The sequence below is a fragment of the Hypomesus nipponensis genome, chromosome 11, assembly GCF_054491055.1.
Source record: "Hypomesus nipponensis isolate SF chromosome 11, ASM5449105v1, whole genome shotgun sequence".
Classification (NCBI taxonomy): Eukaryota; Metazoa; Chordata; class Actinopteri; order Osmeriformes; family Osmeridae; genus Hypomesus; species Hypomesus nipponensis.
In genome coordinates, this window is record NC_140371.1 from 12,798,544 (window position 1) to 12,810,000 (window position 11,457).

At 55.1% G+C, this 11,457-nt stretch overlaps 1 protein-coding gene across 9 annotated transcripts in view; it reads right to left on the minus strand.

Annotated features, from left to right (window-relative positions):
• camk2g2 (calcium/calmodulin-dependent protein kinase (CaM kinase) II gamma 2) overlaps positions 1 to 11,457 on the minus strand; it is a 56,151-nt gene that overhangs the window by 24,834 nt on the left and 19,860 nt on the right. For all 9 annotated transcript variants that reach the window (XM_084708842.1, XM_084708840.1, XM_084708843.1 and 6 more), the window contains exons 3-6: positions 7,870 to 7,929; positions 4,600 to 4,654; positions 3,594 to 3,659; positions 1,324 to 1,396 (exon numbers count right to left, since the gene is read on the minus strand). In XM_084708842.1, the coding sequence (XP_084564968.1) occupies positions 1,324 to 1,396; positions 3,594 to 3,659; positions 4,600 to 4,654; positions 7,870 to 7,929 (254 nt within the window). The remainder of the gene's footprint in view (positions 1 to 1,323; positions 1,397 to 3,593; positions 3,660 to 4,599; positions 4,655 to 7,869; positions 7,930 to 11,457) is intronic.

Below are 11,457 nucleotides of genomic sequence, written 5' to 3' on the forward strand. Positions count from 1 at the left end.
GAGATGACACCCGCGGGTGACGGATTCGAGGTGGCATAATGAGTCCCCCTACAGTCCCTGCTCTGCTGCTGCAGCACGGTGACATCACCCCTCCAGGGGTTGCCATGGCAACCGGGCAGTCACCAGTAGCGCATTCTCCCCCCCACCCCCCCCACCCCCTCCCCATCCCTTGTTTACCTTCAGCCATCCTGCCTCCAGAGAGGGCATGTTGGCAGAATGCCCACGCCGTGTGTCAGTGGAGTTGGACACGTATGTGGGGGGAGGTCTTCCTTATCTATAAGGCGGCTGGAGGTCGATGATGTCCCTGTCTCTTAATTGTCCGTTGTCCTTCTGCATTTGCCAGTCTTTTTCAAAAGACTAAAAGAACCCTGCGTTTATAGCGGCCGAGAGGAGACCTAAACCTCACCATGGCACAGTGGATTACGCACGCGCTTCATTATTGACCCGGCCTTACTATGTGATCAAGCATATTTTAAATCTCAATGGCTGCCAACCGATTGATGACGGTGTAGGGGTGAGACCTCGACATGACATACAGGGTGTAGAAGTGCGGATGGGAGTTGTAGTTTACCGTGGGCAACTTCCGAACAAAGACTAACCAACGGACACATTTTGCCGGCAGGGCCTCACTACTCCCCTGCACTTCCCTGCTCTCACCGGGCCATTCCACAATAACCCCCGCCTCGCCACCGACGGAGATTCGACTCGTTTCCTACGCCGCAGAGCCCACCGTCCTTTCAGAATAAGCCTCCTAGTATACATCTGTCTGCGTCTATCCACAGTGGCTTCATCCCGGCTAAAAATAGCTCCTGAATGGTACTCCGTCTGCTGACGTCAGAGAGGGAGGAGGGGAGGAGGGGGGAGGGGGGAGGGGGGAGGGGGGGGGGAGGAGGGGAGGAGGGGGGAGGGGGGGGGGGAGGAGGGGGAGGAGGAGGGGAGGAGAGGGGAGGGGGGAGGAGGGGGGAGGGGGGGGGGAGGAGGGGGGAGGAGGGGAGGAGAGGGGAGGGGGGGGGGGAAGAGCGGGGCAGACGGACAGGGCATGATAAGCACCTGGAGCACACAGTCTGCCTCCCAGCCCCTCCTCCAATCACTTATCCCCCCCTGTCGCCGTGACGCACGAACGGGTGGCGTGCCTGTCTGCGTTTTCATCTCCCTGCGTGCGTGTGACGTGCGTGTGCGTCGTTGTGACACGGAGGTGTATCCAGGGGTGATGTGTGTGAGTGTGTGTGTGTGTGTGCGTGCGTGCTACAATATAGGCGGATCGACATCTCTCTGCCTTCCCAGGTGGTTGGGATGATGTCGCCGTGGAGATGGATGACTCACCTTGAGGTCCCTGTGCACAATGTCATGCTGGTGGATGTGGTGGACACTCTCCAGGATCTGGTTGATGCACTGGCTGTGGAGGGAGGGAAGGAGGAAAGGAAGGAAGGAGGGAAGGAGGGAGGGTGGGAGGGAAGGAGGGAGGGAGGGAGGGAGGGAGGGAGGGAGGGAGGGAGGGAGGGAGGGAGGGAGGGAGGGAGGGAGGGAGGGAGGGAGGGAGGGAGGGAGGGAGGGAGGGAGGGAGGGAGGGAGGGAGGGAGGGAGGGAGGGGAGTTGAGATTAAAAGGTTGATAAAAAGGAGTAAAACTCACCAAAGACTTTTACCATTATTTCAATGTGAGCTTGGCCCTTTATCCATAACTTAAATGCAGTCAAAGCAAATGATGCAAAGAAAGGAAACTCAAAGTCAGCTAACAGGATAGAATTACCTGTAAGGAGGGAAACCCAGAACGAGGTAAAAAGAAATATTGAGATTTCCGAGAGACAGAACACGAAAAGAGAGAAACAGATGGGGGTGGGGGGGGGGGTGGGGGGGGGGGGGGGGGGTGGCAGCACGATAGAAACATGGCAACGACAGCTTGAGAGTAACTGAATCCACAGCGTTTGTGAAGCCAGAGGAGCCGTTGCGAGCAAGCCTCAGCCTTTTCCCTGTCCCACTCTTGTTTTCTTTGAGTCAGAAAAGCTGGTGAGACAGCAGATACGTTTACCAAGTCACCTTCGCGCCAAGGCTCATTTCCTACTGCTCCTTTCACTTACATCTGTCATAGCATAGCGCCCACCATGAACACAAGCACACACACACACAGTATATACAGTACCAGTCAAAAGTTTGGACACATTTTCCGAAAATGTGTCCAAACTCAAATGTGTCCAAACTTTGGACTGCTACTGTACGCACTAATATCATTCGGAGGTTTTTGCCGGCTTTTGCCAAACTGAAAAGTGAGATGTTCTTTGGTTCTTTTCTAACGATGGCTGCTTCCTGCCAAAATAACATCATTTACCCTTTTCCAAGGTGAATGGTGCCCATTAGCACAAATTCATTAGTAGGCTGGCCTGAACTGTCACTGTTAATATTGGGCTGTTGTTGGACTGGCGTATGTGTCAGGAAGATATGGGTGGTTGAACAGGACAGACTTTTGGCGTGTGCATTTTTGTGGTTGTGGTTGTGTGCGTGTGTTCTCTCGTACTGTATCACAAGGAAAATCTAGGCCTCATTCATGCTGTGCTCCCCATTTCATTGCGGTTTTAGATACATGCAAATGCCTTCTTTCTACCTCGACTGAAGCCCAAAAATTGAAGCAGGGTCGATATTTCAAGCAGAAAAGAGAAGACAGACAATCGGAGTCGACGAGGAGAGCAAGCGAGGGTGGAAGAGAGGAGGGCTCCGTGTTCTCTAGAGCTTTCTTTAGAAGTGACCAGGAGAAGACCGCATCTTCGTCCCTTCTTCTGGCCAAATTTGGCCAAATCGGCGGCCCACGTTCCATTCCATCCTGTTCCACAGACACCAGGCCCTTTTCCCAGAGAAAGGGACCCATTTTCCTTTCTTCCTCCTGTCTATCTGTCTTACTTGACCCATTTCAAGCGTAAACACACACACACACACACATCCATATACGTACACTTTCACTCTCTCGATCTCTTTCCCAGTCTCCTTCCTTGTCCACCCCTCTTATCAACACCCCCCCCCCCCGCATCTCTTCTCTGTACTTGTGAGAAGTCATAACCCCCCTGCCCCAGGCATTTTGCCCCCCCCCCCCCCCCCCCCCCTCTCCTCTCTTGCTTGATGAAGTGTGCAGCGGAGACAGCAGGGCAGGCTCCTGGGAGGCAGGGACAGTCAGGCCCCGTGGGCCTGGAACCTCCAGCCTGTTCCCATGCCGGGCCTTTGTCCTTCTGGTGGCTGACGGCTTCCTCCCCCCCCCCCCCCTCCTCCCAGCTCACACACGCAGCTTGTGAAGGCTAACGCCTTGCCTTGGGTGGGAGAGCGTCAGTGTGCTAATGCGGTGCGGTCTGTGTCTGGGCGTCTAGGCTGCAGGCCCCAGAAGAGAGGGGGGGGGGAGGGGGGGGGGCGGGCGGGGTAACGTCCTGTGTCAGGAGTCAAGAATGGGGAAGTGTTGTCTGCGTGCGGGCCGGGCTTGCATCGAAAAAGCCATCGTGTGCTTTGGCGTACGTGTTAGGGTGAGCGCTGTGTTTGTGTGCCCCGTTTCCTCTGTGTGTTTCCTCCAAGCGTGTGCGCGCGCGTGTGTGCGTGTGTGGCGCACGAGTGCACCCACCTGGCGTCGGCTTCACTGTAATACTCTCTGGCGACAATGTCTTCAAACAGCTCTCCTCCAGTGACACTGAGACGGGGGGAGAGACAACATCTTAGCACAGCACATGGACTCCCATCTGTAGACATGGCTCACACCTTCACACACACACACACACACACAGCGAGGGAGGGAGGGAGCAAGCAGATCTGGACACCGGCGAAACACATTTAGACACGCGCACCAACACACAAGCGCGCGCACAAAGCTTACCTGCATGTAACACACACACAAAAGATGGTTGTTTGAGCAAAACTGTGACCAAGGGAAATGTCTACTCGTTACAGTGGATAACAGTACAGTATACTTTTCCCAAACGGAAGACAGACACAGTATGGTGTCGAGCTGAAGGGGGAGAGTGAAGTAGCAATATTCCCAAGTCTGCTTTTAGTCTGCTTGTCCCCTGTCCCCCCCGTCCTTATGTCCCCTGTCCCAATGTCCCCTTCCTCTATCCCTGTCCCAATGTCCCCTTCCTCTATCCCTGTCCCAATGTCCCCTTCCTCTATCCCTGTCCCAATGTCCCCTTCCTCTATCCCTGTCCCAATGTCCCCTTCCTCTATCCCTGTCCCAATGTCCCCTTCCTCTATCCCTGTCCCAATGTCCCCTTCATCTATCCCTGTCCCAATGCCCCCTTCCTCTATCCCTGTCCCAATGTCCCCTTCCTCTATCCCTGTCCCAATGTCCCCTTCCTCTATCCCTGTCCCAATGTCCCCTTCCTCTATCCCTGTCCCAATGCCCCCTTCCTCTATCCCTGTCCCAATGCCCCCTTCCTCTATCCCTGTCCCAATGTCCCCGGCCCCATGTCCCAGCCCTGTGCCACTATCAGTGCAGTCCCAGCAACTTGTGTGTCACTAAGGGCTCTCAGGCCCCAGCCACTTGACCCACTGAGAGCCACTCAGTCTAACATAGACTGGAGCGAGGGAGGACAATAAACGTGTGCATGCGCGTGTGCGTGCATGTGCGTACTCACAGGTCAAAGACGAGGTAATGGAAGCCCTCCTCTGAGATGCTTTCATGCAGGCGTACTGTAGACGGGAGGAGAGAGAGAGGGGGGGGGGGAGGGGGGAGGAGGTTAGAGGGACACGCTTGACGGGGCGTCCACCCACCTACATCTGCCACCCTCTCAACACACACACGCACACTCTACAGCAACGAGGCCATGAAGGACGGCCACTGCTGTGTGGACGCGTCGGTGCGCGCGTGTGCGTGTGTGCGTGCCTTCACCAGACAGTGGATATACATCAGACGACAGGGCCGTAAACACAACGAGTCAGATAACAACGCCAACATATCATACTAGTGCTATCTCTTTAACTCTCTCTCTCTCTCTCTCTCTCTCTCTCTCTCTCTCTCTCTCTCTCTCTCTCTCTCTCTCTCTCTCTCTCTCTCTCTCTCTCACACACACACAGACACCCACAGCCACACACAGTCTCACTGTATACCCCCCTCGGCCATAACTCACTTTCCTTCCCCCTCTCGATTTCCCCTTTTCGTCATCCCTTTCACCCTTCACAATCATTTACACCCCCAGGTGTATTTACTTCCTCTGTGACCTGTAATTCCCCAAAATGAGATTAAGGACCCACACCCTTACGTGAACACACACACACACACACACACCTACCTACCCCAACTAGATGTGTGCAGTGTGCTCGCGCGTTAAGAAAACCCTTTTTGTTGCATGTACAGCGCCAATTAAGAATGCCCCTTATATAACATCCATTATACGATATACATAAACATGCAGGGCAAAGTGACCTCTGACCTGTGTGTGAGACAATGGAGTGCACGTGTGTGTGTGTGTGTGTGTGTAGCATAAATCAGGCTCCCCAGCTGCTACCGCAATCCTACACACGCTGGCCTGATGATGGACACACACACAAACACCCCTCTACGGAAACAAAGGGCTCCGCAGCGATGGGCTCCAGAAACAGCCCACACGGCGAGAAAATAGATCGGATGAGTCCCAAAGTGTGTTTGACTGTGTGTGTGTGCCTGTGTGTGCTGGTGTGCGCGGGAGTGTAAGCAGGTTCCACACTGTGGCTACCGTGTTGTAAGGGTGGAACAGGAAGCAAATGCTGACATGAAGAGATCTGTCTGGTTTCGTGTTCTATCTGCTGTACCGTACCAACGTGACGTTCCACTGACATGGAGATCGGCCTGCTGTGTGTGTGTGTGTGGTCATATGTGGTTTGTCTGAACCAGCCCGACCAGCAGCAGAGGGCTCCTTGTGCAATTCCTGCCTTCCTTCACTTGCTCCACGCTTCTTCTCTACGCTCTCGCTCTCTCTCTCTCTCTCAATTGCTCCCTTTGTTAGGAGTTTATCTGCAGCCCAAGCAGAAAACATGACAAGCTGTCCCACTGAGAGGGGTGAGCAAAAGGGAGAGGAGAAAGGTTTAGAGAGAGAGAGAGAGAGTGGGGGAGAGAGAAAGAGGAAGGAGAGTGAGACTGAGGGAGAGAGAGAGGGGTGAGAAAAAGAGAGACAGAGAGAGAGAGCGAGAGAGAGGGAGGGCCTTGGGGCACGAGGAACAATCTAGGACAAGCAGCGAGAGAGAGAAGGCGGGTAGGCCAAGAGGGGGGGGGGGCGACAGAAAGAGAAAGAGTGAGAAAGAAAGAGAGAGAGAGACAGAGAGAGAGAGAGAGAGAGAGAGAGAGAGAGAGTCAGAGAGAGAGAGAGAGAGAGAGAGAGAGAGAGAGAGAGAGACAGAGAGAGAGAGAGAGAGAGAGAGAGAGAGAGAGAGAGAGAGAGAGAGAGAGAGAGAGAGAGAGAGAGAAAGGGGAGAGACAGGTGGGGATAATGGATGTAGAGGGAAAAAGGTTGAGGGTGAAAGCAGGCATAAGCGGGCAGAGGGGGAGAAGGGGGGGAAGGGAAAGCGAGTGGGCCAAAGGCAGAGAGGGGAGCGAGAGAGAGAGAGAGAGAGAGAGAGAGAGAGAGAGAGAGAGAGAGAGAGAGAGAGAGAGAGAGAGAGAGAAAGAGGCAGCGTGAGAAAGAGAGTGCAGGGTGGCTGTGGCTTTGGGCTGCAAGTGAACAGGGGCGGAAAACGGTCACACAGTATGTGTGAGGCCAATTTGTCTGACTTGTGATTCATGTTGATGAGTGCGTGCGTGTGTGTTTGCTTGATTTGGAGATGGGACTGGGTGAGACGGGGGGGTGAGACGGGGGGGGGGGTGGCTGTCACGTTGACCTACGTATTCTATCGTGCCCCCCCTCCATACCTCTCTCTCCTCTCTCTCCTTCCCCACCTCGCTTTGCTGCTCTTTATCTTCTGCTTTGTAATTACATGTTGCATCCTCGGTCTGTACGCTAGGGCTTCCGCCCACACACACGCACACACACACACACACACACAACTCCCCATAGCAGACTCCTCTTCAACACAACACACACACACACACACAACTCCCCATAGCAGACTCCTCTTCAACACAACACACACACACACACACAACTCCCCATCGCAGACTCCTCTTCAACACAACACACACACACACACACAACTCCCCATCGCAGACTCCTCTTCAACACACACGCACACACACACACACACATACACAGACACGAACGCCATTCTGTATGCGTACACACACACACACACACAGACACACACACAGACACACACGTTCAGCAGAGAGGTTTGACTTGAGCCCTGGTGATGACTTGGATATTTCCCTGCATTTGCCTGAAGAGGTGGTTGGATGAGATCCTCTATTCTGTCCAGAGCAGAATCCAGCCTCAGCCATGCAAATGAGCCCCAGTGATGGGCATCAGTGAACCAGCCGCCGCCCATCCACGCAGCCCCTCCCCCTGAGCCGTGGGGACGAGGGCCCGACAGTGAGCTGTGGCCCCGCGGCAGGCTGCGTGGGGAGTCTCTCCCCGACGCGCCGCTCCACCTCCGAAAAACGTGCGTGTTCTTTGTTCATGTCTTTATCGGGATGTTTTCATTCTACCTACATTCCGTCTTTTTGGGTTGTTTTTTTCCCCTTCTTCTTCTCCTTCTTCTTCTTCTCCCACGGCAGTGGTCAAACGTTCAGTGGAAGCCTTCACCTGTTGCTAGGCAACGGCGAGGCAGCGGGAGAATGAGCGCCGGCGTGTTTTTTTTTTCGCGCGGGGGGGGCTCGGTGGCGAAGACTGGGGGGCGGGGGAGTCCCTGAATGAGCCGTGCCCCACCGTGGTTTCCTTTTATGTCTTGTCATCCTGCCTGGAGGGGGGGGATGGGGGGATGGGGGGGGGGTCACTCACCTATGTTGGGGTGTTTGAGCAGGCGACAGATGCGGGCCTCTCGCTCCAGCTTCTGATGATCTGGGGGAGGAAGAGGAGAGCGGAACGCGTCAGACCCACAGCAACGCACAAACAACAAGAGCACATCCCCCACTCTTCGCCCCGCCGTGTCGTCGACGGCTACCGGGACGCGCGACGGTGAGCGAGCTCTAACTGGGGCCACGCACACAGTCCGACGAACCACTCTCACACGCACACGGCCAGCGCGCGTGCACAGGCGCCCACGGGACACACAAAAAACCCCACCAAACAGACCTCGCGGCACACGGGGTAACCCTGGCAACAAGCTCAAAATCGTTTCCCTCCATCGCACCGCTCTGCGTCTCCCCGTCCCTGTCATTCGGGGCCCCTTTATTGGACGTTCTTGCCGCTCCAGTATATGAAAACGCGCCTGCCGCAGCGGCACGGGCACTCTGGCGCAGCGGCACGGGCACTCTGACGCAGCGGCACGGGCACTCTGACGCAGCAGCACGGGCTCCTCTGCACTTGGATAAATGAGTCACCCGAGTTGGGTTCTAACATGATCACTGTACGGTTAATGACTCTCATAGTGGAGGGGCGGAGCTCTGGGTGTGTGAAGGTGTGTGTGTGTGTGTACGAGTATGTTTTTGAGTGGGTTTGTGTGTATGTTGGTGTGTTTGTCTGAGTTGGTGTGTGTGTGTGTTTGTGTGTGTGTGTGAGTGACTGAGTGAGTGAGTGTGTGAGTGTGTGAGTTTATTAGTGAGTGAGTTTGTTACTGAGTAAGTTTGTTAATGAGTGAGTGACTGTGAGTTTGTTAATGAGTGAGTGAGTTTGTTAATGAGTGAGTGACTGTAAGTTTGTGAGTGAGTGAATGAGTGTGTGAGTGTGTGAGTTTATTAGTGAGTGAGTTTGTTACTGAGTGAGTTTGTTAATGAGTGAGTGACTGTGAGTTTGTTAATGAGTGAGTGAGTTTGTTAATGAGTGAGTGACTGTAAGTTTGTGAGTGAGTGAGTGAATGTGTGAGTTTGTTCGTGAGTCCGCTTGTGAGAGAGTATTCAGGGCGGGTGCCCTGCAGGACCAGCTGACGTTCCAGCTGGCTGCATCGACAAAAGGAGAGGTGGAAAGATGGACGGACGCGAGGAAGGAAGAGAGAGCTCGGGCTCCAGTCCAGGCAGACCTTGGCTCCAGCCCGCAGCTCCTCCTGGGACACATGTGCAGGAATACGTGTGCAGGAATGCATGCGTGTGTGTGTGTGTGGCTGCGTGTGTCAGTCCTGCCTAACCCTCTGTTCACGTTCCTGTCCCCCATCCCGGACTGGGGAGAAGGAGTCTCCGAGCCATCCTGGCTGGCTTCTCCTGTCACCCATGCAGCGTACGAGGACACCTGACCTCCTCAGTAGAGGACAACATGGCACGGTAAAACTACACACACACACACACACACGCACACGCACGCACACTTTTGCTGTGTCCCGACAAGGCCTATTAGTGGGGAGGTAGCTCCAGTGGCTTCAGGTCCTCCCACTGAGGTGACACGCAGGCTGTGGTAAGGTCTGGTTCGACAAAAAGAGCATTTGCTTTTAGCCTCGGGAAGTTGAGGCGTTATCTCCCTCGGGCAGACACAGAAACCCACACAGAAACCCAAACGCGCGCACACACGCACGCACACGCACAGGAGAGTCAGAAAGGGCTTGTTAGCCTGTCATCCGCAGGTTGGGATTCAAAGCTGTTGACGCACGGCTCCTGCTGGGTCTGTTTATGCTTAGTTATATTCATATAGGCAACACACACACACACACACACACACACACACTGTTAGCACTTCCCTCCCCTCCTACAGGATTAGGGAGGAGAGACAGAGAGAGACAGAGAGAGACAGAGAGAGACAGAGAGAGACCAGTAACAGGATTACAGTGCCGCCCACAGCTTGACCTCCGACACCCGCGCACACGCCCTCCTGAGCTCCTCGGCTAACCCCCTCCCCCTCCCTCCGATCGGGACCCGTCCACCCCAGCCAATCAGCAACCGCTTCCCCGCTGGCCTCTGCTGTACGCCTGCACCACCACCACGCGTGCACACAGTGTGGTGCGTGTGCGCCTCAGCTCAGCCAACCAGCTGCCGCTCCTCCAATCACGACTCGCCGGCCCAATCCCCTCTGACATGTGGCCGAGGCCCGGCTCCCAGAGATGACATAACACAGCTTCCTCGGCGCTCTGCATATTCCCCCTCAGTGAGAACTCTCTCTCTCCCCCCCACCTCTCCCTCTTCCCACCTCTCCCTCTTCCTCAGTGAGAGAGCAGCAGCATCAAAGGCCTCCTCCTCCTCTTCCTCCTCGCCCCGTGATGACACCGCCATGACTGGGGCACAGATTAGAAAACGGGCCTTTGAACGGGAGAGCAGGCGGCGGCGGCGACTGCAGGCAGAACTGCGTGCGCCCGGCCAAGAGCGACGGCGTTTTGGGTGGGGGGGGGGGCGGGGGGTGATCCGAGACCCCCGATTTGTGCGCAAACTCCTGTCGTCCTCCGTCCGGTTGCCGCCGGACACCCGCGCACAGTCCTTCTGCACGCTTGCGGACGCCCTGTGGATTCTCACAGAGAGACGAACCGAGGCCAAGTAAGAAGATGGCTTCCAAAGACGAGACGGAGAATGGACGCCAGCACCGAGATGATTGGTTTGATGAATACACACCGCAAGCAGGGCAAGCGGGACCTTTAAGAATTGATGGAGCTGTGTGTGTGCGTCTGTGTCTGTGCGAGAGAGAGCCTGTGTGTTTGGGGGGGGGGGGATCGAGAGAGAAAAGCTTGGAAGGCTGGAAGCTATGCTTTTAGTCATCATCCCAGCAATGTTTTGATTGAGTTTACAATAATGGCTTTAAAGGCTCTAAATGGAATCACTCCCCTCTGTAATTCCTTTCCCAGAATGAGGGGAAAAAACCTCCAGTAAGAACAACACACACACACACACACACCTAGAAAAACAGTCAAACCCATACACTGCATTGCACACAGGCAGTGGTCTGTGCATGCACCGACACACACACACACACACACATATTTAACACACATCTCTTTGCCCCGGTACATATGTGACTGCATTTCGTGAGGGACATTCAGTGTGTAAAGCTATGACATACCACAGGACTCATTTACACTGCTGCACAGATGTCTTTATTACCTAACTGCATTAGCGGTGGACACTCGATACCCCCCCCCCCGCCCCCCCGCCCACATGCCTCACACCGCAGGGCCCGGGAACGCTCAGAGGAACAGTTAATCTGGAACATGGCTCTAAGTGGACGTGGGTGAGCGTGTGTGTGTGTGTAAATGCGCGTGTGTGTAAATGTGTGTGTGAGCGCATACGACGCTACTGTCACGGAAGCATGTGTGTGTATGTGTGTGTGTGTGTGGGGGGGGGTACCGCTAAGCATGCCAGGGGTCAGACAGGAACACACGCACGCGCACACACACGCGAACTCGCGTGGACGCTCAGCCAACACGGTGGGTGGGCACAGGGGTTTGGGGAGAGGTGTGTAAGACGATGAGGTGGAGTGAGTCCTTGTGCGTTTCGTCCCTGGTGAAGCCGTCGAGTG